The following is a 26882-nucleotide window of genomic DNA, read 5'->3' as shown; positions in this document are numbered from 1 at the left end:
GTGACCTTTTTATGATACCCCAGAGTCTCCACTCTTTTCCATCAATCTGTGGCCTCTGGCAGGAAAGAAACCTTTCAGTAAGTCCAAAAATATAAAAGCATGTTATCGTCATCAGTTGGTTTGTGATGCATTAAGTAAGAACAATCAGAGTCTGAACTCAGCACACTGGTCTGTTTTCTGACTTCCAGGCTGAGAGGAAATGGAAGGGTCATTCCCCATTAACATCTTTGAACCAATGCAAACCTCATCAGATGATTGTTGTGATAAGATTTAAAACCCAACCTGGCTGTCTCTACCTTGGGTGTCTTGATGATTTTCTCTGAGGGGTCCTCCTGGTTCTTCATGATAGTCCATTTCATCTCCATTTTCCTATTAGGTTAATACACAATAAAAAAAATACATAAGACAAAATAAAGGCAAACACTCGTATTGTCTATGCCCTTTGGAAATCCAGTTCTTCTCCTTCTTTGTCAACTTATTTTAACTTCAGTGTCCAAGAAGTCTAGTACCAGTGTGAATAGCCCTAAAGAGCCAGGTGGGCTTAGCTGCACTGTTGAGCATTATGGGGGTCTTAGTTGTATTTCTCTTGTGGGAGGCTTGTCCCATCCACATGTACAGTGTTCCATGCCTGGCGTTAACTGGGGGGAGGGGGTGGGGAGAAGAATGCCACAGGCACAGACCAACTGGAGAAGGAAGCAAGGTACCTCCAGGGACTTGATGGATGACTGATGTGATGAGAGCAGAGGCAGAAAGAATAGGAAGGGTGGGTTGAATCAGACTCCCAAGGACTTGAAGGCAGATTAAGGGCTTTGGTCTTATCTCGAACAAATGGAAAGTACTGAAGGTGTAAGGCAAGGAAGCAAAAGGGTCAGATTGGCCTTTTGTGGAGTTTCCAAGGTTGCCACGGATTAGGTTTCTTATCACATTGAATCCTCTCTTCCTTCTTTCTCTCAGTCATACAAATTGCTTGCAATCCACCATCTAGAAATTTCCATAATAGTGGTTCGCAACCCTGGCTATGAGTTAGAATTATTTAAAAGGTATGATATCTAATATTTACCCCCAAACAATAAAATCAGACTTTCTGGAACTAGGGTATTTAAAAAAATTTTTTTAAACATTTATTATTGAGAGACAGAGAGAGACAGAACATGAGCAGGGAAGGGGCAGAGAGAGAGGAAGACACAGAATCTGAAGCAGGCTCCAGGCTCTGAGCTGTCAGCACAGAGCCTGGCACAGGGCTTGACCCCATGAACTGTGAGATGATGACCTGAGCTGAAGTCGGATACTCAACTGACTGAGCAACCCAGGCGCCCCTGGAACTAGGGCATTTTTAAAGTTTCTTGGGTGATTCCAACATGTAGCCAGGATTGAGAGTCACTGATCTCCTCTAGAGATTAGAAGAGAAACTCGTTGGTAGCCAAAGTGATGTGACAGGTAGAGTCAAAGACTTAAGTAAAGCCACATGTGTCTGAGGAAGTCAGCTCTTGGTCTTTGTCACGCGGATCTCTGCTGAGTCCCTAGCTTCACTTCAGCTACAAAGAAGGAATTGGATATGGACAGCCCTGGAAATTTCTCCTAGGACTAAAGTTCCTCTACCTTTAGTGACAATCAGTTTTTCTACTTAATTATCAAATACCCAAGCTGCTCTGGAAAGAGACAATTAATCTAATTTGTTTGACATTCTCTTCTCACCCTATAGCTTTTTACCCTGTGTTTTTTTCACTTGTTAGCTTACCGTTTGTAGCCAATGAGATTCTGACATAAAAGAGCTAGAGCAGGTAAGTGATTTTCTTTCTTTCTCTTCCTTCCTTCCTTCCTTTTTTGCTTTTATTATAAGTTTCTAAAAAAATTTTTTTAAGCTTATTTTTTTTGTAATTTCTATACTCAACATGGGGCTCAAACTCGCGACTCTGAGATCAAGAGTCTCAGGCTCTTCCAACTGAGCCAGCCAGGCTCCCCTTAAGTTTTTATTTTAATTCCAGTTAGTCAACATAGTGTTATATTAGTTTCAGGTATACAAGAAAATATTGAATGCTCAGGAATGTGCATAGCATCCTCATGCAGGGGCCACACTAATCTTCTCTGTATTGCTCCAATTTTAGTATATGTGCTGCTAAAGCGAGCAAAGTAATTTTCTTTCTTTTGTTATTTCTCATTTTGGAGACAAACAGGATTTGGTCTTGGTGCAGTAAAGAAAAAAAAATCATCCCTAAATAAATGGAAAGGTTTTTGAAAAATTACAGCAGGAAAACCCACCTCAGTCATAGTAAACTGCTAAGTTATAAGAGTAGAAAAAAGATAAACGGAAAGACATGCCCTATTAATCTAACAGGAAACTGGATTAAAAGGGAGAAACAAGCTTGCTCCTTTGGAAGAATTTCAAAGGCAAGAAGAATAAACCTTCAGTCTTAATATGTAGCTATGAGCCTTCAGGGGCAAGAAATATTCTTCTCATTTTACAGATGGGGAGATGGAGGCAGAGAGAGTCAGGGACTTTGAAAGAACCTTCTGGCACATCCCTATTAGAAAAAGAAATAGTCTTTTTTATTTTTTTTATTAAAAAAATTTTTTTTCTGAAGCAGGCTCCAGGCTCTGAGCTGTCAGCACAAAGCCCGATGCGGGGCTTGAACTCACACACCGTGAGATCATGACCTGAGCCGAAGTCGTACGCTTAACCGATAGCCACCCAGGTGCCCCAAGAAGTGGTCTTAATTTGAAATTCTGTCTGTTGCTTAGAAAACTATAAAAAAAAAAACCTGTCATGTTTTAGATATATGAACACACATGAGAAATGACTTATACCTAAGGTTATTCACTGCAACAGACTGAAACCACCTAAAAGTCCTACCAATTGAGGACTAGTCAAATACATTATGGTAATTCATACAATGGAATACTACACAACTGTTAAAAATAATCTCTTTACAGGGGTGCCTGGGTGGCTCAGCTAGTTAAGCACCAACTCTTGATCCCAACCCAGTACTTGATCTCAGGCTCATGAATTTGAGCCCCCATGCTGGGTGTGAAGCCCACTTAAATACACACACACACACAACACCTAAAACTAAACAAAATGCAACCTGTCATTTTTTCCCTAAACGTTTATTCATTTTTGAGAGAGAGAAAGAGAGAGCGCATGTGCATGCCCATGTGAGTGGGGGAGGGGCAGAGAGCAATGGGGACAGAAGATCTGAAGTGGGTTCTGTGCTGACAGCAGCCAGCCTGATGTGGGGCTCATGAACCATGACATAGATCATGACCTGAGCTGAAGTCAAACACCCAATCGACTGACACACCCAGGTGCCCCTGTCATTTTTTTTTAAGTTTATTTATTTTGAGAGAGAGAGAGAGACAGCACAGGGTAGGGTGGGGGTAGTGGTAGAGAGAGAGGGAAAGAGAGAATCCCAAGCAGGCTTCGCACTGAGCATAAAGCTGGACGCGGGGCTCCATTTCAGGAGCTGTGAGATCGTGACTTCATCTGGAAGAGTTGGATGCTTCCCAGACTGAGCCACCCAGGCACCCTACAATCTGTCATTTTTAATATGAGTTACAAGTGCAATGACTAAACTGAATGATTGAAACATTGAAACAAGTGTAATGACACTTGGTGAGTGTGCCAAAGAAGCTGAAGGACTGAAAATTCAATCCTAGCTCAGTTATTCTGGCCAAGTCATTTGCTCTTCATCTGTTCCTTCAGCCCATGAACATTTATTGAGTGTCTTTTGTGTGCCAGGTCATGTACTAGGCATTGGGGGCACCAGGATGAAAGATCTATTTGCAAGCAGCTTGCTGGCTTGTGGAGAAATGACATAAAACCTCAGCATTGCAATGCTGTGTGATAAATGTTGTGACAGATTATGACAGGTTTCTGGAGGACCTCAGAAGGTGAAGCTAAATTAGTCTGGGGAATGTTTGTTTACCAGGGGACATGGTGCTAAGTCTTGCAGAGAAAGGGAGGTAGGGCAGTTCCTGGCAGAGGAAGAGGCATGTGCTGGTCAGGGGGCAGTTTGGGGTGGCTGCAGTGCACGGACAGTGTGAATTAGACAGGGGCCAGGTTTTGCCGGTTGCAATATGGAGTTAAAAAAAATTGATTTGTTATATTTTTCTATTTATGAAAGAAATACATCTTTGATGCCAGGATCTAACCAGAAGGCCAATGGGGACATGGTAAGGAATTTCAAGCAAACCAGTGATATGACTGCTCTTTCTAAATAGAGCACTGGCAGCAGTATGGTATTATAGGGCTGTGGGTGGGTGGGGATAGTAACAAACACTTTGTAAACACAAACTGCAGCACCGAAACCAGACATGAGACACAGCTGCCTGAGTGGCTGGGGTGCAGGTCCTGGAGTCGGACTGCCTGCCCTGGAAGCCCTGACTCCTACACATCATGCCTTACAGATCATGCAAGTTACTTAAACCCTGAGCCTCAATTGCTTCAACTGACAGGGGCTCGGCCAGGTGACCTGAAGTTCTCATCTCTCCTTGGAGAATCTTCCTCTGGTCTTGCCCACTACCCTCATGCACAGCATCCCATCTGAGCCTGGTACTTCTAGGCTCACAGCAGGCTTTCATGAGGAGCTGCCAGGGGACTGGAGGAGCATGGGATGCTGGAGTCAGATGTGGGGCTCCTGTGGGCCAGGAGCCAGCCACATGACCTATCACTGAAACTCACTCTCTCCACCTTTGAAATGGAGTAATAATAAATACATACAGAGTTCTTAAAAGGCCTGTTTAGGAAAATACGTTTAGAAAGTCTGTGTAACATACCACAATACATACATCTAAATGACCTCCTTAATAATGGAAGAAAATCAGTATCTCCTTTAAGAGTTTTAACTTCAAGGCAGTAGTACAACTTTTCTTATGCATTAAAAGATCCCACATGGGGGCGCCTGGGTGCCTCAGTTAGTTAAATGTCTAACTTCAGCTGAGGTTACGATCTCGATCTCCTCTTGTGGGTTTGAGGCCAACGTCAGGCTCTGTGCTGACAGTTCAGGGCCCGGAGCCTGCTTTGGATTCTATGTCTCCTCTCTCTCTGCCCCTCCCCCACTCATGCTCTGTCTCTTTCTCTCATAAACCAATAAACATTTAAAGAAAAAAATTTAGGGGTGCCTGGGTGGCTCAGTCGGTTGAGCGGCCGACTTCAGCTCAGGTCATGATCTCGTGGTCCATGAGTTTGAGCCCTGCATCGGGCTCTGTGCTGACAGCTCAGAGCCTAGAGCCTGTTTCAGATTCTGTGTCTCCCTCTCTCTGACCCTCCCCGTTCATGCTCTATCTCTCTCTGTCTCAAAAATAAATAGACGTTAACAAAATTTTTTTTTTAAAATAAAGAAAAAAAATTAAAAAAAAGACCCCACACATTTTCTTTAATAAAGAAAACCAATTTATGAAAATCATAAGGTATCTTGTGTTAAGATTAAAATATATTATTAAATCTCTGTTCCTCTCCTAGGTTCTGAAGCCAAAACAAAGATGTATAATTAAATTTTCATAGGAATGTAGTAGATAGACTGCATCAACATCACGTATTGTGGGTTTTATGGCTTTGAATCCCAGTTCTCTCTGCTGGCAGCCATGTCACTGATCATTGTCTTATTTTACCAGTCCCCAATTTCCTCATCTGTACAGCTGGAATCTATACACTCACCAGGAAAGGGGTAGGAAAATTAAATACATTTCCAATATGTGAGGGCCCTGGTCCTGAGCAGGAGTCAATGAATGTTTGTTCATTTCTCCTTTATGAGTTGAATCTCTTGTAGGTGTGAACATTCTTTCAAAATTATTGTTTCATGTGACCCTTGCCTCACCATTGAGAGATGGGTATGGAGGTCCCAGTATTATGATTTCCATTTTACTAAAAAGGAAGCACAGTCACAGAAATGACTGTCACTCATTTGGTGTCTGCAGTGAGGCTTTGTGGCAGATGGTTGAAAACATGGGCTCTGGAGATGGGCTGTCTTTATCTTGTTCCTGTCATTTACCAACTGTATGACATTTGGGAAGTTACTTAACCTCTCAATGCCTTAGTTTTCTTACCTGTAAAATGGGATAATGTTACTTATTTCCTAGATTCGTTTTGTGAATTAAATGAGTTCTTGCATGTAAAACTTAGAACAGAGTCTGGCACAGAGAAAGTGCTCAGTAATGTTAGCAATTATGATTATTTGCATCTCTTTCCATTTCCCTTTTCAGCCTCGATATTTTTATCTCCCACCTTTATCCCCTGAAATGTGCAATGCTTCCTATAGGCACTAGGAAAAATGAATGAAATGTCGTGTGGATTGACAGGAAATACACAAATGACATGTGTAGAATGAATTGGTTTCTATAAAGCTCAAGAAACTGAGGACAGAACTTTCTGTTTGAATTCACCATCCTTTTCTATACAAGCCCTGAGATTTGTCCTTTTCTAGAAGGCAACTCCTAAGAATCTAGGAGCTACCATGTCAAATAAAAAGTCTACCTAAGGAGAGTTTTAACACTGAACATTTGCAAGAAAGGGTGTGCTCTTTTGGGCAAGGACAGTTTGGGAGTCAGAAAGCCTAGTGTGTCCCTATAAGTCCCCTGTAGAAGCAGACTGAGTTACAATTTCTGTTAGTCTTAAAAAGGGTGGACCAGAAAGTGGACCTTAGGGATGATCATCCCCTTCCCTCGGTAACATGGTACCAACATTACTGAACAAAAAGTGTACCACAAAAGCACTGTGGACATTAAATATGCAAAATAATTATTATAAATTCTATACTCTGAATTCTGCAGTTACCAGATGTTCCCTAAATATACTTATCTCATTTCCATAGTAATTATCACCTTTGAACATACTATACGTGTTGCCTGGGGCAGGACAAGAATCTCGGTCTGTTTTGTTTGCTGATGTATTCCAAATGCCCAGAAAGGGTCAGGCACAGAGTAGCAGTAGATGCTCACTATAGATGGAATGAATAGTGATGATACTGATGATACCTCATCCTGGAAAGTACCAACCAGAATTCTTTAGGCCTTAAAGGGAGAACTAAACTGATGCTAAGGAAAAAAAGAATAGTTTCATTAGTGTAGGTGTTTTGGGCTCTATTGTGTTCCTCCAACATTTGTATATTGAAGTCCACCATCATCAGTACCTTAGACTGTGAATGCATTTGGAGATACGGTCTTTAAAAACAGGGATGCCTGGGTGGCTCAGTAGGTTAAGCATCTGACTTTGGCTCAGGTCATGATCTCATGGTTTGTGGGTTCGAGCCCCACGTTTGGCTCCACGCTGACAGCTCAGAGCCTGAAGCCTGCTTTGGATTCTGTGTCTCCCTCTTTCTCTGCCCCTCCCCTGCTCACACTCTGTCTCTCTCTCTTAAAAATAAATAAACATTAAAAGTTTTTTTAAAACATAAAATGAGATGCATTCATCATTAGGGTGGGCTCTAATCCAATATTACTTGTGTCCTCAGAGGAAGAGGTGATTAGGACACAGACACACACACAGAGGGAGGGCCATGTGAAGACACAGGGAAAAGATGACCATCTACAAACCAAGGAGGAAGGTCTCAGAAGAAACCAATCCTGCCAACACCTAGATCTCAGACTTCTGGCTTCCAGAACTGTGAGAAAATAAATTCTATTGTTTAAGCTACCCAGTCTGTGGTACTTTGTTTGGTGGCCCTAGAAACTAATATAATAAGAAATGAATCAAAGTAATTGTTTTGAATACTTGTAGCATTTTTTTTCTTGCCCAGAATCATTCTTTCTTATTCTGGTTATAAGGACCCTGTTTTCTTTTTTGAAACATTCTTCCTCTCCCCACTTTTAGTCCCTGTAGCCTCAAGCTGAGTCAGTTAATGTATTCCAATTTCCTGGCCACAGTGATTCATTTGGGCATGGGCATGTGACCCAACTTGGGTCAATAAGATTCAGTTCCAGAATGATCTAGAAAGAGAAGTCAATAGTCCTCTTGTTACATGGGGAAAGAGCCTATCTAAGAGGAAACAGAAGAAAGCAGAGCCCAGCCACAGAGTGAGACAGATTTGGGGCAAATACATCACTCTTCATCAAAGCCCCACATTGTCAGTTCTCGCTGGGATTGGAGTAGCCCAGAGAAGATGTAACCTGAGAACTCTGGATTAGCGGAGATTATGAGGGTGACCCTCATGACCCCTGAAGTCTCTGACAGTCTATAGCATTGAATAGTGCCACCATCACGAACCTACATATATTTGGTTTCCTCTCCTCTGTTTCTGTCTTTCCTTGTCACTATCAAGGGCCTGGGATATTGTTCTCTAGGGTAGTATAAAGGATCTGAGATCCTTCTAAGCCAAGGCTTGCTTTGTTCCTGATCAGTTTCTTTTACTCCCTGATCATTTATTTCCAGTCCATTTAGCTCTGAGGGGGGCAAACGATGGGTAAGAAGAGAACCCTAAGCTCAGAGGGCTGTTGGATAAGAAGGCAGTCAATTTATGGAGCCTTGCTTTGTTCCTGATTAGTTTCTTTTACTCCCTGATCATTTATTTCTGGTCCATTTAGCTCCGAGGGGGGCAAAGAATGGGTAAGAAGAGAACCCTAAGCCCAAAGGGCTGTTGGATAAGAAGGCAGTCAATTTATGGAGCATTTAGGGAGCACCTTCCATGTGCCAGGCACTGTGTTAGATGCTGGGGCAGGACAGAGTATTGCAAAGGTGGACAAATGACATCCCCACCATAGCAACTCTCAGTACCCTTAACTAGATATGAAACTGAGCTTAGGAGAATAATGAACTCTCAGAGAACAGACAATAAGGTCAGACATCCAAAGAGGATATGCAGTTGACTTGTAAATAGTTACCAAAAATAAGTCTTCTCCAGTCAGAATACCAGCTCTACTCAGTTACAGTGATAAAACAGTAACAATTATTTTAGCTACTGTCAAGATAAAATGAATTATATTTGTTTGTTTTATGAGGTAGTTCAAGGTTATCCTTTCTCATCTCTTTTTTTTTGTCCCCCACCACCCAAACCAGACACCCAACTGATTTGTCCCCGATGGCTGGCTGTGATTACCGTCCTAATTTGTTCTTCCTTCATCTGCTACAAACTGCCTATTTTCTGTCCTTTCTGATAAAGCAGGAACTCTGAGGGACTTCTGAAGCTGTTTTTGTACCATGCAGAAATGTATTAACTGGGATGCCTGTGTATGTGTCTATAAAACTCCTCGTCTTCTCAGTGTGAGATCACCTTCAGGAACGGCGTCATGTCGATGTGCAGCTTGCGCGTGTAAAATTCTTTTCTGTTTGAACATATCAGCCCTTTATTTATACAACTTTGAGGCTCTCCTCTCTTCTGAGCTGCTGCCTCCAAGGACTGCTGGGCTCCCTGTGAAGAGAAGCAGAAAGCCCAACTTTCATAGGAATGATATACAGTGCGACAAGAGCTAGTCTAAATCCCCAAATATTTATAGAAAGTAATTTTTCATCATTGGAACACTAGTCATAACACCTATTTTTATCATTGAAGACACAGGGGACCCATATATATATAGAGGATAATCCAAGACTGGTTATTAATTCATACCTGGGGTCAGTGTAATAGGAAAGTGGAAAAAAGGACCTTCCTGTGTTTCAGGATTGTAATCATTTTATTGAATGCTCATAACAACCCTGTGAGGCAGTTCTTGGTATTCCCATTTCACAGATGAGGAACTGCAGGCTCTGAGAGTTATTTAACGTAATTAGCCCAAAGCTATGCAGCTGGTAATTACCGTGTGCCCCAGACTCCATATAGCTTCCACAAATGGTTATCAAATCTACCTTGCAGATAAAGTTACAGCAATACTCCAGTTTATTTGCAACCTTAAAATGTATTTGATGTGCTAGGAGGAGTGATTTGGACGAATCTAGCAACAAGGAAGGAAGAATGGGCTAATACAGGGGCCTAAATGTCTCGGGCCATGCTCTCTCTCCTGTTACCACAACATGAAAATGATGTCATGATTCAGAACACAACAAAGTTTGATCTGATGTCGCTTTCCAGCCCATGCTCCATACTGCAACCTGGCTGATCTCTCCAAGATGCAAAGTGGACCATACCACTCTGCTTAAAACATTCAAAGGCCCTTGCCCTCAGCATGAAGGCCAACCCACTTAAAAAGCTTATAAGACCCTTCTTGCCTGGCCCTGGACTATCTCTCCTGCCTCATTCAGTCATTCAAGAAATATTTATTGAGTGCCTTTTCTATGCCCAGTAGAGCAGATACAGCAGTGCAAGAAGCAAACAAGTCTCCAGCCCCATGAAAACTGCACATAGATTTCATTGAGAGGGAAGAGATAACAAGTAAGTGGAACATAAGTTATGTCTGCCAGTGATTTGTGACTTGGAGAAGAATAAAGCAGAGAGGGGAGTAAGGAGTAGCTGGGATGGCAGTGTAGGCTGCAATTTTAAGCAGGAAGGCCCCATAAGAAAGTGATTTTTGAGCAAAGCTCTGAAGAAGGTCAGGGAAGGTTTCTGTGGGGCTCTCTGCAGGAACTGTTTACTTCACTGTGGGAATAGCAAGTGCAAAGAACTACCATCAATACTGACCTTTCCAAGGTCAGTTCCTGGAGACTGTCCTTCCTCCTCCTGGGAACGCATTCCTCCCTTCGGGTTCCTCCTCATCCTTCCGGTCTGGCTTGCTTGTCCCATGTACCTTCCGTGACATCCAGAGCACTGAGCACTTCCCTCATTGCCCACAATGATGCTCATGCTGTGCAGCCAACTCCCCTCCCCACTAGACTACAAGCTCCATGAGGGCAAGAACCATGACTGTGCTGTTTTTAGGTAACAGTAGTGCCTAGCACAGGGTATGGAAACAAACAGATACTTGATACACATTTGCTGAACAAAAGAGTAACAATCACATTGGGCGCAAGCTACATGTTATAGCCCAATTCAATTACAATGGGTAGAGCCAGTGAGAACATCGTTAACAGGAAGTACGTGCTGATCTCCAGAGGCCTATCCTCTGCATAGCACTGGCTCCTCCTTCACAAAGAAGAAAGTTATTTGTTATTCTTTAGGGCTGACTTGCTGGGGTCACTAGTGTGCCATGAGATCACCCTGGGTGTGGATTTGATCATTTCCATATTTTCTAGTAGACTAAATCTCAGATGTCTGTCTCTCTGGGCCATTATAAACTCCCCCTCCTATAACATTTATATTACTTTAAAGTATTAATGATGAATTAACTGTTGGGCCCCAAGAAGCAGCCATCATTTTGATGCACGCCCCCACCCATTTCCTTTGTTTTGAAATATGGCTAGAGATAAAGACTTTCCTGGACAATTACATATCCAATTTTTTGTCATCTCAGTCATATATCTGATTAGCTTCTTGGAGTAAGATAGCCCCTCCCTGTTTCTAGATCAAATGAAAACATTTGGTCTGAGCTAGAATCACACAAAAAATTTGAAGCTTTCTAGCTTCCAAAATCATGCATGAATCACTGGGTGGAATAATAGAAATCACACAATACTGATTTGAGGGAAACTTCTCCATTATCTTCCAGAGAATGTTTTGTGTTAGCCCAGAAGACAAAAGCATAGTCACAGCCAGTTCCAATGGTTAGAATTACTTTAACTCCTTATATGGGGCTCAGGTTGAAGAGTGGGGAGTTGAGAGGCTTTGAGAAAAGTCCTTCCAAGGGGCACCTGGGTGGCTCAGTTGGTTGAGCGTCCAACTTCATTCAGCTCAGGTCATGTTGGTGTGGTTCACAAGTTTGAGCCCCATGTTGGGCTCTTTGCTGACAGCTCTGAGCCTGGAGCCTGCTTCATATTCTGTGTCTCCCTCTCTGCCCCTCCCCCGTTCATGCTCTGTCTCTCTCTCTCAAAAATAAACATAAACAAAATTAAAAAAAAGCCCCTCCAAATCATCTGACCTATAAATCTTTCTTTTTAAATGTTTATTTATTTATTCATCTTGAGAGAGAGAAAGAGCATACACACGTGCATGCATGCAAGCAGGGAAGGGGTAGAGAGGGAGAGAGAGAATCCCAAGCAGGCTCCATGCTGTCAGTGCAGAGCCTGACAGGGCAGGGCTCAGTCTCACAAATCGTGAGATCATGAGATGAAATCAAGAGTCAAGAGTCACACACTTTATTTTAACTCCTTATGTGGAGCTCAGATTGAAGAGTGGGCAGTTGAGAGGCTTTGAGAAAAGTCCCTCCAAATTATCTGACCATAAATTTTGTGATAAAACAATTCTCCCAACTGTATGGCTCACCTCTTTAACATTAGGGGCCATGAATTCTAGCTTGACAGAATGTCTTCAGTGAAGGCTCTCTAGTCACTGGAATGTGAAGAACTGTTTTTCCTTATTACATTCAACTGTTCTAACAAATAAATGATAGTGAAAGGGGGTTTGGGGGTTTGGAGGAAAGAAAAGATTGAATATATAAAGAGGATTCTGGGAGGTGGTGAGAAGAAGAGAAAAAGTCAGAAAGTTAAAATCAGGTGACAAAGCCATGTGTTGGGATGGTTTTTCATTTATTCATTAAAATGATATTTATTTGGTGATATTGTATGTGCCAGGCAAACAAACACATACATAAGTTGGATGATTTTATTTGTTTTGTTTTTTGTTATTTTTAATTATTTTTATTTTTGAGAGAAAGAGAGACAGAGAGAGACAATGAGTGAGGGAAGGGCAGAGAAAGGGGGACAAAGGATCCGAATGGGCTGTGCACTGACAGCAGCAAGTCTGATACGGGCCTTGAACTCACGAACCACAAGATCATGACCTGACCTGAAGCCGGACGCTCAACCAACTGAGCCACCCAGGAACCTCAAGCTGGATGATTTTAGATAAGTCTATGAAGATAGTGAAATGGGATAAGATGGAAGTTGATGGGGAGGGGTGGGACTTGCCTTTGGGTGATGAGGGAAAACCTTTCCAGGGTGACTTGAACAGAAAACTGGGGGACAAGAAGAAGCCAACTCTGGAAGGATCTATCTTTAGCAGTCAGTGCAGCCTGTATCTGATTATTCAGAGGTAAAACCAGGTAGGGGTTCTCTGAAAGGACAGTGGAATTCCTGATTTCTAGGCCTGTTCTAAGCAGCCCTTTGAGCTCCATCCCTGATCCTGTAAGGCGCCCTTCTGTTTCTGGGTGGGAGAACCATCATAATTGACACTTGCAGCTCTTGGGCTATTTTGAGAGCAAAGACAGCAGGATAAATAGCAAACAGGAGTCAAGGTATCTGAAGATGTAGAAAGGGGAAGAAAACACAAGGAAAAATAGAAGGGAAGGAAAATGGGGGAATTAGAAGAAAGGAGAGATGCCTGAAGCTTTTATGTTTCTTTTACATGGATGCTTTGCTGGGAATGATTACAAAACCAGTGGAAGGGTCAATGTTTAGCAGAAAATCAAAACCCACCTGTATTGTATTGTAACTACCTTAATATTTTCATGTTCTGCTAAAAACACCTGGAAGCCTTTCTCGTCAGTAAGTGAAACAATAAAGATTAATGAGTTAATTTGGTAAAGCTGATTTGAATTGCACAGAAGGTGTTGCGTAAGTACTTGGCATTTAAAAAGTTATCTGACATTTAAAAGGAGATGGCTGTTAATGAATTCGAGAGCTAATCTTATACTCTGACAGAGTGAGCCATGGAAAATCCAGGATTATTATCTTGCTGTAAACATAATGTGATTCAGTTGAACGCCAGAACAAAAGAGAGCTATCGGCTGTAATACAAATATCCATATGCTCACATACATAATGTAGCAAAACTTACAGAGGATGTCCATTAAGTAAATATAATTTCCTTTCTTACTCTTATAATCTCTGAGCCACAAACTTAAAGAAAAACCCTTCTCTCTGGTAATTTTGCCTCCCTCTTTCAATTTGTGTATTTTGAAGGGTCACCACCCAGGGTTGGCTCTGTAGTCAATGGAATGTTTTACCTTAAGAAGGAAAGCAGATCCTAAACACAGTCAGCTATATCTCTACCCATGGGGCCCACAGAGCCCCAAAGATATAGATCTATCCTGCAGGCGTCTCTCAGACCCTCCTCTTTACTTCTCCCACTCCTTTCTAATTGGGGTTCCCCATCTCTGTAGCTGTGGCTTAATGGCTCCAAGAGGAGCTATTGTCCCTCATTAAGAAGGCTGCAACACTCTTGCTGTCTAACTGCCTCCCACGCAGCTCACAACTTCATTCTGCCTGAGAGAAAGCTGCCAAGAGTCTCTGGGAACCTGTGGGCAAGCTGAGCTGGAGGAAGAAAACAGAAGGAAGGAAGGCCTTTGTAGCCAAGATCTGAAATGTACTGGGGCACACACCCCATCATTATCTTAATGCATGGAGAGCAGGGTCGGGAGGCCTTTGCTGAAACCCTTATGTGGTCTATCAACTTGTCACATCAAACCTCTGTGCACACAGGGCATTTGTCCCCTCCTGTGAGCAAACAAAAGGAAAAGAGCGAGTCTCTCCTTTGGACCACCAGGCCCCCCTCCTTGGCTGAGAGTCTGTCCTTCCACTTTCCTGGAGGTTGGGGGACTCTGAATCCCAGCTGGGATGAATAGATCTGAGAGATTTAGTCACTGGGGGTGGGGAGGGGTGAGGAGGACTAGGATTCTGAACTTCCTCCTCACCATGTTCCCTGCTGGGGGGGTGGGGACCAAATCCTGGAAAGGGTCACTCTTGCCTGATGTCTGAAGGGTCTGGCCAGTTCCCCAGCACTTGGCCTTCTCAGGCCCTATTATTTCTTGCCCATGGAAGCCTGTGGAACTAAAAGGATGCAGTAGGAATGGGGACACAGTGGGGGCTAAGAAGGGAATGTAGGTCTATAGGGCTCCCTATGACTGGGCTGCCTGGGGTGGGATCTCAGTGGGCCAGGGGCTTTGTATACACTATCAACTCAGGGTAACTGGGAGGAGACCCTGCCTGTGCAAGGTCAGCCACCCCAGCCACCCTAGGTCCTCCTCTGAGAACTTGTCTCAATCTAGGTTTCCCTGGCCTGGAGAAACAGAAGACCTCTAGTCTTTAGGAGGCCTGATGGAACACCAGGATCTCAATTCAAAACCCCATTTGCCTGCATAGGCTCTTTCTGAGGAGAAAGGACCCCAAGCCATGGTGTGGTTCCACTCATCACAAGTCTGCCCTGTGGTCCCTGTGCCTGTCACTTGGGTTCATCCTGTTCATCTTGGCCACTTGACATCCTGGCCTGTGTTTTGTGTTCTAAAGGCAATTTGCTGCTGGTGAGATGTGCTGAGTGGACAGTTTTAGGAGGGCTGTGCAAGGAGGCATGGTAGAGAGACAGTTTGGTTGGAAACCAGAGAAGAGCCTTCTTATTTTTCCTCCTGTCACAAATTTTGGTCTCTATCTACTTTTTTATGCCTCAACTCTATGAAAAGGATCTGACATCCTCCTGAGTGTTTAACAAATTAGCCTCATAGCTAGCAAACTTAGATTAGGAAGAGAAACACTGCAATCTCCAGTCTTAGCTTTTGTGAGAAACTCATTTATTGACTTTTGTCATTTCGTTAAGCTTTCTATGCCTCAGTTTTCCTACCTATAAAATGGGGCATTTGAATAATGTTCCACTCAGGGAGCATTTGAATAATGAAACCCAGGACACCTTAATTCCAGGGCTTTTACTATCTGGAAGTAAATCTTATCCATCAGTTCCAATTGATATTGTCTTCAGTTTAATTAAGTGCTTTGTTGACACAACAGAATCATTGTTTATCTGGCTTAGCAGGAGCTGGAGGAGAAAAATTTTAAGCCAAAATAGTGATCTCTTTTGCCCCAGGGGAGGTAGAAACTAGCTTTTTCTGTGAGGGGGTGTCTGGCTGTCTTCAGGCTGTAACTGTGCCTGTGATTGAGAGATGACATCCTATTTTCGACTGGGAGACGGGAGGTGGTGGGATGCAGAATGGGAAATCTGAACGAGTCCCTACCTGCTTCTAACCCAACACTTTAACCCCAAACTGTGTGACTTCCTTTTTACATTGGATCTGGTGTGACTTTTCCAATCTGACAGACAACTGAGAGACAGGGAATCTCAACTTGCAAACTGATTCCACTGTAATAGGTCATTTAAAATCAGCCGATTTTCACTAGAAAAAGAAATGATGCCCATGTTGCTTTGATTTCTACACTGGCCCATTGAAGTTGATCTAACCCATAATTTAGCTGGACTAAAAAGCTGAAGTAGCCCTGGTAGTGCTGGGATGGCAGAGGACTGGAAGAAGAGAAACAAAAACCTCCTTTCTCTTTCTTTCCTGCCCCTTCCTTTCCTTTGGGTCCTCCTGTCCTCTGACTTCTAAGTTTTCCTGGGCAGCACTGCTGGATCCAGTGCTCCTGGTGCCAAAATTCTCTGCCTCCCCCCTGTCCCAGGCCTTCAGCTGTGCTTCCTTGGGTGCAAGACAGGAAACAATTAAAAAAAAATCACAATGAGATATGAGAAACCCAAAGGAATCTCTAATAGGTAGACCTGTAAGCAGTGAAACAAAATCCAGACAGCATGGATACTTGGTTGGGGGGATATTTGGGCTTGGTGGTTGGGTGTAATGGGGGGTGGGGGAAAATGGTTAGGTAGACTGGCTCACAGTGCTTTAAATTATTCCTGCTTTTCAAGCTTCTCATTTTCCACATCTGACCCCTTAGATATATAAACTCCCCAACTTCTGTTTTATAATGGCTTTCAAGCAGAGAGCAGGGCAATGGAATAATAATTACTATTGTAAATTATGGGATTACTTAGTGACAAACATTGTGTTAATCCCTTTCCATATGTTGTTTCATCTAATTCTTGTCATGACCCCATGAGGGACATATTTTTATCCTTTACTGATGAGGAAATTGAGCCTCTGAGAGGTTAAATACCTTCCTGAAACCACACAGCCAGGATGCAAGAAGCAGGGATCTAAATGCAGCTTTGTGGGATTCCCAAACCAGCAGGCTTCTTCACAAGTGCAGGTCACATGTTGAATGGGATTCTGTCTGTTGTGGCATCTGTTTCCTCATCTGTAAAATGGGGATAATACCCATACCTACCTCATAGGGATGTTGTAAGGATTAAAGGAGATAATCCTAAACCCTGCACATAGTAAACCTCAAAAACATTGGCTGTAATTACCATCTAAAAAGACCCTCTCAAGATAATGGGGAGATAACTGTAGATACTTATAATATAATGGAGGTTCATTATACTAGCCCCTCTACTTTTGCATGTGTTTGAAATTTTCCATAATAAAAAGAAAAAGAAATCAACTAGGCACATATCATGTGTCTAGTTGGAACTAGCAGCCAATAGATTAATAAATACAGATGTCCTGGAATAAATGACAGTCACAGTGAAAATTCAAGTAATAAAAGCCTGGTTTTGTAATTAAAAACAAACCCCTCTCAGTAAATTATCCTTAAATTGTCAATGGAATTTGGGGCTGACAAAATAATCCTGTGGGTGAGGTTGAACCAGAAGTTGAAGTTTGCTTAGATCTTCAAAAAACCTTTGAATCAAGCTTCACAACCAAAACTATTTACAAATCCAGGGAGGGAGAAAGGAGGAGAGGAGGGAAAGAAGAGGGAGAGGGGACCAGCATGGAACCTGGAAAAATTCTGTACCATGCGTTTGGAAATGAGTAACAAAAGGTAGGGAGCAAAGCCCACTTCTCTGGGTGGGGAGATGAGGACAGCTAATTCTCTTAGAAATCAGTGCTAGGCCCAAACTTACTTATCAGCCTCAAAAAGATCTCCAAGAAGGAGATGGCTGGTGACATTTCAATCTGCACATGACCCAGAGATTGAAATACCAAATTGTGCCAACCAACAGCAGGAAGTGTCTGGAGATTGTGTGAGTTGTTAGAGAAATGTCAGCTGAACTTCCGTATCATTATCACTGGAAATAAAACAAGTGCAATTCTTCAAATCCTATTTGGAGGATTATGGCTTTTTTACCCAGAACATGGTCCTTAATGTCAACTAAAGATGGTCAGTTTTTTCCCAGTAGCTACCATGTGCCAAGAACTGTGGTAAACACAAGGGATACACAGATGAATAAGGCAGAAGTGGTGGGTGGGGGGCATCTGTCTTTAAAGATTAGTATCTTGTTCTTTTAGATAATAGCCAAAAAATTCAATAGAAAGCAGGAGATGGCTCAGAAGGATATTGAAACAAAAGGTTATCTTTGTACCCTTTTGTACAAAAACTTAGCGCGTCTACAGGTGGGTTGTGTGTGTGTGTGTGTGTGTGTGTGTGTGTGTGTGTGTTTTGTCCTGCAAGAGGAAGGCTGAAAGGGGATATGAACACCATCTGTCAAACCACCAAGGAAACAGATGGGGTAAACATAGGTTTATTCAACCTAAATCTTAGTGTGCTAGAATTACAGGCTACTCTTTGAAATCCCCAAGAAGTAAATTTAGGACACCTAAGATCAAATATGAATTCATACTCTTGTAAATTCATGAAACCTGAACTTAAGAGATAATACACGTTGAAATAGAAGTGGCTATGAGAAATGAGAAAAAAGGACATAATTCCAGTTTAACAGGATTTTTAGGACACTACCAAAGTTCTAATCCCCACAAAGCAACAAAACAAAACCCAAGATAAAGCATGCAAGAAAGGATGTTTGCTTTCCTTAACAAAGGGAGAAAATTGACAATGAGAAAACTGGTGAGGTAGTTTCTTTCTTATTTTAAACAAAGAGATGCAATGATTCTTGGGAAATGTAATTAAGGTTTGAGCTTGTACTTTGATACTCTTTACTGACAACCTCTCTGCCCTGATAGCTCTATAAACCACTGGGCTAAGGACCCTTCTTGCTCCAAGCTTACATAGATAGATCTGTGTGGACAAGAGAGTTTCATAGTTTGAGATCCAAACTTTTCAGAAAAAGAGGTAAATTCATTGTCCCCCAGAGTCTAGGGTCAGTGGGATAAAACAGTGAAAAGGGGTTGAAATCCTTAGAAGAAGAATTCTGGTGACCCTCTCCAACAATTTAGTAAAAACTAAATAATTTTAACAGTTACTTAAAAAATAATGGCACTATGATATTGCCTCTTGTTTAGCTTTCTGTATACTTGTTGTTTACTGTGACTCCTAGATCATTTAAAGCCAGATGTGAATAAAACTAGCTTTCCTCTTGATTCCTTTTTCCTTCTTACAGGGAGGATTTTGAAAGAAAAATGAATAATAGTGAAAAATAAGACAAACTAAAAAAACCTCAACTCAACACGGCCCTAATTTCAAATTAGCATGACAGAAATTTTTTGCATGCATTATTTGCAAGTCTTTTCCTTGCAGATTGAAGATGTCACTAGGCGTCCTTCTTGGAGATATTTTTGAAGCTAATAAGTGAGATTGGGCCCAGCACTGATTTCTAAGAGAATTAGCGGTCTGCATCTCCCTGTCCAGAGAAGTAGGCTTTACTCCCTACCTTTTTGTTACTCATTCCCAAAGGCATGGCACTGAATTTCTCCAGGAAAATTTTCTATTTTTTTACATGGTTGCAGTTCTAGTTAATAATTACATTGATTTCCACTTTTAAAATTTAATCCATAGCTCTCAACTAGGGGTGATTTTCCCCTACAGGGGACTTCGGCAAGGTCTGGACACATTTTTTATTGTCACAACTGAGAGATTGTGCTATTGGCATCCACTGGGTAAAGGCTAGGGATGCTGCTTAACATCCTACAACCCATAGGAAAGCTCCCCATGACAAAGAATATCTGGCCCAAAGTGTTCATGGGGTGGAGGTTGAGAAACCTTGTGTTAAACTGTTAGTATTAAATTACAGTTTCTAGTATGAACAAGTATCATTTTTAATGAATGAATTAAACCTTTCACCGAGAGGGATATGTCATAATTAATGTAATCATTTCCTTGATGTTGGACTATGAGGCTGTTTCCAATTTTTCCTTATTATAGATAATCCTGCAGTGGACATCTTCACTCATTTTTTCAGCTGAATTATTTCCTTAAGATAAATTCCTAGGAGTCAGAAGTACTGAATAAATGAGTAGCAATATTTTATCATGCTTCACAAGTTATATTGCCTGCCATTTTGCTTTACAACTGGATTGAACCAAATTGCAACTCACCAGAAGTGTATAAGTGTACCAGTTTTACCAAAACATAGTACTGGGTGTTGCCATTAAAAAAAAAAAAAAGTGGGAGGATGGACTACCTGGCTGGCTCAGTTGGAAGAGCATGTGACTCTTGATTTTGGAGTTGAGCTGGAGCCCCACTTTGGGGGTAGAGATTACTTAAAAACAAACAAACAAACAAACAAACAAGCAAACTTAAAAAAAAACTTTGGGGCACCAGGATGATCAGTCTATTAAACTTCTGACACTTGATTTTGGCTCAGGTCATGATCTCACATTTGGTGAGATCGAGCCCCCTGTTGGGCTTCACAGAGCCTGCTTGGGATTCTCTCTCTCCTCTCTCTCTCAAAATAAATAAATAAACTTTAAAATATTAAAAAAAAAGTGAGAGGAGGCATACATCTCAAATATAAAATGGTACCTCCAGTTTCCCTCAATCTGCATTTAAATTGCTACTCAGGATAAATATTTTCCATACTTGTTTCCTATTGCTATTATTTTTGATATAAATTGTTTATGTCTTTTACTTATTTTTCTAACTGGTTCTCAATGTTTTCCTTTTAACATTTAATGTAATCTTTATCAAGTATAGATAGCAATGCTGTTGTAGTTAACGCAATTTTTAAAAAACTTTTCTTTTTTTCAGTTTTGCTTTTTCTGCCCCTCCAGCATAGATATGTTAACGTTTCCTGCTGGTATTTTCATTTACAATTTTAATACTCTTTTTAGGTGCTGGTCACCTCACCCAACCTGCAGCCTCTATACAGAGAGGCCCTGGGGAAGAGGAGAAGCTTCTCTCGCGATTGATGTCAGCCACCGAGGTAAGAGCAGTACTCGGTCGCTGACGGTAGTGGAAACTCATTTCTCTTAATCAAATGAAAGACCCGAGGAGGAGCCAGAAGGCAGAAAGGAAAATATATGTGAAGGAGAATACCAAATTCTGTGAGGAGTTTGAAGGACCTGCATTAAAAAAAGGGCATCATACCTTTAGGACTTCAGAACTGGCAATGCTCCGTGTGCAGCCATTAATATGCAAAAAATGCCTTCATAAATACTTGATTCTGTTCACAGTGGGGAGGCCGTTCATTTGAAAGAGGAAATGGGAGCTTGGAGTTGAAACATGTCTGCTTGTCTCCTTTTTCTTTTTTCACTGCTCTTTTCATCTGCACATTTCCCCCTTGTCGTTTCTTCCCCCTCTTTCCGCTTAACCCCCTCCTCCAACTCCCAGGAAGTTGTTGACGTCGTTGCTACTCCGATTTCTACTTGTGGATTTGCCTCGAGGCCCTGATCCTTGTCCGGCTGTGGAAGGGGCGGCTCAGGACCTAGTCGCGCAATTTGCCACCCCGCGTGTGGGAGGCCGGAGCCCCAGTCCTTCCCGCTCGGTTCCACGGAACAGACGCACACGAGCCTTCGAGGCTTCAAATGCAGCCGCTAGGGGGCGCCCGCAGGCAGCCTCCCGCGCCCAGGGGCTAAATCCACGAACCCGGTCACGGCTGGCTTTTCCTCTCACCCACGCGTCAGAAACTGTTTTCCACGTCTAGGTCTGTGACTTCTCGTGGAAACATGGGGATGCCCATATATTCCACCTCTGGGTTTTTTCTTTCTCTCTTTCTTTCCTCACAGCTAGCACAATGATAAAAAGTAAAAGTGCTTTATGTGACTGAACTCCTAATAAGGTCAGACCCCAGTGAGGGGAGGGAGAGGGCGAATTCAGTGAGGAATTAATGGGAAGGAAAGAAAAGTAGAAACTGCTGATGCTGATAAAGATCAATTTTGTGTGCTATCCTAGCCTGCTTCAGAGTGGGAAGGCAACCCTGCAAGGAATCCACTGGATTTGCCAGCGGCCCATCAAGGTACGTAACTGAAATCTGCTGGGCAGAAATTTGTTTCTAAATCCTTTCCAGATGCTTTATAGTAAACATGAAATTAGTCATTTACATGGAGTAGGTTGAGGAAGTAGTTAAAATTGAAGTCAGTGATTAATCTAATAAAGGGCCATTAGCCTCAAGAAGTTAAGGGGGTGGGGAGGCATGGGAGCAGCCTCCACCTTCCTCAGTCTCCCCCGCCCCCTGCCCTGCCATTTTCTCTGTGTTTAGGGGCTGGTGGGGCTCCCTAGGCTTTTCCTCGAATGGCTTTCCTCTTGGGGGCTACTTCTAAAGGAAGTAAGACCACTGTGACTTGAACAAACCAACCGGTTGTGTTGGGAGGAACGGCCCTCCTTTCACAAAAAAGGCACACGAGGATCTCAGTAACCTGGTTTGCCACAGCTTCTCTGGGGAAACCCAGGATTAGGGTTTAAGACCCTCGGCCTGGTGTTCCTCTTTCTGACTGCAAGGCTAATAATTCAGTCTAGGGCTTCATCTGACGTGACTGAGCCACTCTTTTATTGCTGGCGATATTAGGTCTCCTGAAATACAACCAGGGGAGCTGTGTGAATTTGGAGTGCGTTTTGGGTAAGTGAGGCGTCTGCAAGGCCTTTGGAATTGTGGAATTATCAAAATATAGCAGGGTATATTTTCCTTGGTTACAGACTGTCTTAAAAAAGAAAACCTTCTAGATCCCTCATAAAGGCTGTCTTCAAAGCAGGCATGTAAAAAAAAAAAAAAATGCAAACGTTGGTTCAGTGTTTCCTCAGTAGCAAGAAGGGTCAGCTCAGCTGTGTTTTACCTCAGTGGAGGCCTGACCCGGCCCGGGGTTCTAACAGTGAGAGTTCAGGTCCTTTCTCAGAACCCAGCTAGGCACACGCATGAAACTAAAACTACTTTTATTATTATTGTTTTTTAATAAATGTGAGGAAAGAGGAGAAAGCCAGGCTGTGGCAGGAAGTTGGAGATGAGGGAGAAATAGAGATCATGCACCCCTCTGTCCGCCCAGGCTGTGGCCCAGCAGGTCTAGAGACCTGAGCGTGCCCTGGAACTGCGCTGTTTCTGCCTCAGGTTCTCTGAGACCCTGGGTACAGCTCCAGGAATTCCTCCTGAGTTGTCTCTCTAGAGTGAATTTGAAGACAGTCCAGCCTCAAAGCTTCAAATGAAGTAACAAACTGATACTTATGAATGTATGTCCTTGAAACACCAATAGACATTTCTGACCCATCCAGATGAAACATACTTCTCCTTTTTTCACAGTAGCCTTACATTTTTTTCTTGATTGTTATTTTTTTTCCCCCTCCCCATTAGGAATGAGAATTGGATGGGAAAAAATGGGCCCTTTAGTACAGAGTCTGAGTGGCTATTGCCTTTCTGTTTTCCCTCTTCCCTTTTTGGCTTTGTAGAAGTCAGGGAGAGGCCTATTCAACTTATTCAGGCACATGAAGAGCCACACAAAACAGTCCAAGCTGAGTTAAGACATTCCAAGGAACCTCTGTGATTTTATAGTCCATTTGTCTCATTTTACTGATGAGGCAAATGAGGCCCAGAGAGGTGAAGACTCTTACCCAGGGTCACACAGCAAGCTGAGGCAAGAACCCAATAGTCCAGCCTCCCAGTCTCCTGCTCATTCAGAGTCAATACTGTACCTGCTTCTCTGGCTTTTGGGTCAAAGGTGAGGTTTCATTAAGATTCGTGTGAAGATAGGTTCTGGATTCATTGTTTGCTATGGTGAAAATCAGAAAAGGATCAAAGCTGTCAGATCTAGGTCTCATTAATTTTTATATATACTATATACAAACACACCTAGTTCATGTATATAGGGTTATAAACACACATACACCTATGGCATTCATATTTACTCACTAAACGACACCTGGACCCACTATAAGCACAGTATAAATACCATGTTAAGTATAGTGTTGAGAACTTACACTCAAATTTCTATTTTTCTTGTTTTGGTTGCTTTTTAAAAGAACAAAAGTAAATTCTTTGTGCTACTAAAATTCAGATACAGCTGAAATTAAAAAGGAAATATTGATGAAAAAAAATCTGCTGATACTGTTGAATATAAATTTTGTATGATTGTACTTCACTGAAGAAAATGCTTCTGCAACCTTCCAGATAGAGAGATCAGAGATTTCCCTTTTCCCTCATAATGTGGAGGGGCAACAGAAGTGGAAACATAAAGGGGCACCTGGGTGGCTCATTTGGTTAAGTGTCCTTCCTCAGCTCAGGTCATTATCTCCTGGTTCGTGGGTTCGAGCCCCGCATTGCTCTCTGTGCTGACAGCTCAGAGCCTGGAGCCTGCTTCGGATTTTGGGTCTCCCTCTCTCTCTATCAAAAATAAGTAAACACTAAAAAAAAGTAAAAAAAAAAAGAAAAGAAGTGGAAACATAAAGCAAACAAAGGCAAAGGCCAAAGTGGGGCTGGTGGGAGATCATGGAACTTTCCATAAAGCAGGTGCCTCGCAGACGATGTTAATCTGTGTGGCTTTCCTCCATGGTTGAGTTATCACTGCTTTCCACAGGTGTGGAAGCTGAGGCTTGAAAGGTAAACTAATCTACCTAAGGTTGTACCACTAGTGAGGTTTTGAGTAAGGATTTGAGCCCAAGACTCAAACCCCATGCTGCAAAAGGATAGAATTTATTTTGCTTTTCTTTTTATCCCTAAGCAAGTAAATTTAATATTTATAAAGGAATGTTTGTTTGGGGAACAGATTTAGCTAAGCACATGGCTCCACTAACAAGGGTTTAGTCTCTAGTGTAGGTTGAGTGTCCAACAAAAACTTATTTCCATGCTTGTTACTTTTAAGAGCCTGTGGCATCTTTGTCTCTTTGACCTGAAACCTCTACTCATTCCTTGTGGGCCAACCTTTCATTTTCTGTTGTTTTTCAGCTGTCCTGTTCTTCTGGTTTGGAATGGCTTTAGAACAGATTTAAAACATTCCTTTTTTAAAACAGCTGGGGGAACTGAGGTCCAGAGAGTGGCTTCATGAGATTGGCTTAAGGGTGTTCCTTGAAACAGTGTAAGACCAGAACCTGAACCCAGATCTCCCAACATAGCATCTAATACTTTTCCCTCCACATCACACTCTCTCCATTAGCCTGACTTGTGCTTGCCACATCACAGCTGCTTGGCCGTGATCCATCCTCTGGACAAACCCAGCCCAGCAGAATTGCATTGAGATGAGGTTCACTTCACTGTGGCTTGGAAGGAACTTCGGGCTTCTTAGAAATGAAACTTATAAATTCTAATGCATAAAGAAAGTTCTTGCAACACCAGGAGAATGAATCAGTCAGCCAGAGTTCAAGAAATGTAAACACATTTTTAGATAGGAGACTAAAAAAAATTGCTTAGGACTTCTCCATCTCTAGGGTCAAGACCCTGGTAATTTACTGAGGTCCAAGCTGTCAAGGAGGAGACACAGCTCAAACTACATTCCTGGGAGATAAAGCAATGGGGGTGGTAAAACTTCCTCTCTGAACAATGAGGCAGGATCTACTCCTGTTATCAAGCTGAAGGAACTGACTGACCCATCAACCAATGCAGGCAACTGGCTGTGAACACAGGCCTGGCTCTTTCTCATCATTCTGAGCTGGTGTGTACATTCACAGACTACAGACTGCACAGCTTCTAGGCCTGCCTGAAACCGGGAGCTCGGAGTCTTTCTGTGATGAATATTTCTGCCACTAAAGAGATAAACAGAAAACACATTCCTTCTCTGGCTGCCCACCATCAGGCCAGAGCAGATTTTCAACTGCTAGCATTAATCTAACCACAGGCTTTTAGCAAGGAGATAGCATTCCCACCAGATAATCAGGCAGTTTCAGAGATGACCCTTGCTAGATGGGGTCTCATCCCAAACTCTTCTGCCTTCTTCAAATCATGAGATCCTTCACCAAACACTCAAAAGCAGGAAAGAGTATCTGATTCTAGCGTGGAATAGGGTGCCTTAAAATTTCCTTCTGTTTAAACTTATGTTAGTGGTGTTTAATACTGAAGTTATCATTATTCATTGTTTTGATAAAAATGAAATATAATCATATTTATTCCCATTGTTTCAGAAAACTTATTTTCCTTGGTATGGGATACTCTGGTGGGCCTCATCTGGTATCAGAATAGAGACCAAACCAAAAAGTCATCTTATCAGGCAAACCGGGCCACCTGGCTCCTTCATGGTCGTGTGTCAGGGCTTGGAAAGAACAAGAGACTTGCAGGCTCCACGTGGCCAAACATTCTGTGGTTACAAGGGCAGTAGCTTTTGGAGGTGCTGGCAGGAGCCTCTTTAAATATGTGTAGGGCCTTTTCTCACACATGCCATTTCTAAGGCAGGATTACTCTTTGATCCTTAGTATGCTCCCATGACACTTTCTTCATAATTTGCAGTGGTTCCTCATTGGAGAGGGGATATATCCACTGCCAAGCAGATCTCAGAAAGCACTTTTGCCTTCTCACAGCTTTGCACTTGGACCTGCTGAGCCCAGCCGAAGCCAGTGGGAGAAGTCCTAAAAGTCAGCCTTTGTACCTTCATGGTTTTGTATTTTTGGTCAAAGATGGAAAATGCAAAGGCAAATTCCAGATTAATTTAAAAAAATCTTCCCAGTATAGATTAAACCATAAAAGGAAGGGTAATTCTGGTTCCTTTACATAGTACTATGACCTTTCCTTAAAAATGATATCTAAAAATACTTATTTTATATGATATGACTCAAGATGTCTATGACCTATGGAGTGTTGGACATGCTATAATAAATCTTGATCTGCTTGTTTAGTGCAGGAAACCAAGACCCAAGATGGCCTCTTGGTATTGTCACTATCAAATACTTGGGATAAGATTTAAGACGTTATTTATGCTACACATTTTTACTTTAAATCTTCTTGGATGAAGAGGAGGGTGAGATGGGCATATCAAACAGTTACTAAAGACCTGAGAAAATCTCCAAGCTAAAGACATACCCCAGGAAGGTC

The 26882-nt window shown here is 42.3% G+C and overlaps 1 protein-coding gene, 1 long non-coding RNA gene and 1 other non-coding gene across 5 annotated transcripts in view; 1 reads left to right on the top strand and 2 right to left on the bottom strand.

The window, feature by feature from the left end:
* Positions 1–26882, bottom strand: part of KIAA2012 (KIAA2012 ortholog) — a 107588-nt gene that overhangs the window by 28899 nt on the left and 51807 nt on the right. For all 3 annotated transcript variants that reach the window (XM_053215568.1, XM_015075915.3, XM_027053206.2), the window contains 3 exons: positions 23561–23637; positions 9201–9338; positions 297–369 (listed from right to left, as the gene is read on the bottom strand). In XM_053215568.1, the coding sequence (XP_053071543.1) occupies positions 297–369; positions 9201–9338; positions 23561–23637 (288 nt within the window). The remainder of the gene's footprint in view (positions 1–296; positions 370–9200; positions 9339–23560; positions 23638–26882) is intronic.
* Positions 2023–2129, bottom strand: LOC113598331 (U6 spliceosomal RNA). Its single transcript, XR_003419007.1, has one exon. It is a non-coding gene; the product is annotated as a U6 spliceosomal RNA (small nuclear RNA).
* Positions 21154–26882, top strand: part of LOC113597385 (uncharacterized) — a 28604-nt gene continuing 22875 nt past the window's right edge. The window contains exons 1-2 of the long non-coding RNA XR_003418159.2: positions 21154–21722; positions 21836–21899. This is a non-coding gene — a long non-coding RNA (uncharacterized LOC113597385). The remainder of the gene's footprint in view (positions 21723–21835; positions 21900–26882) is intronic.

This window comes from Acinonyx jubatus, chromosome C1, assembly GCF_027475565.1.
Source record: "Acinonyx jubatus isolate Ajub_Pintada_27869175 chromosome C1, VMU_Ajub_asm_v1.0, whole genome shotgun sequence".
Taxonomy (NCBI): Eukaryota; Metazoa; Chordata; class Mammalia; order Carnivora; family Felidae; genus Acinonyx; species Acinonyx jubatus.
Note: the sequence above shows the minus strand (reverse complement) of the source record. Positions and strands in the feature narration are given on the sequence as shown.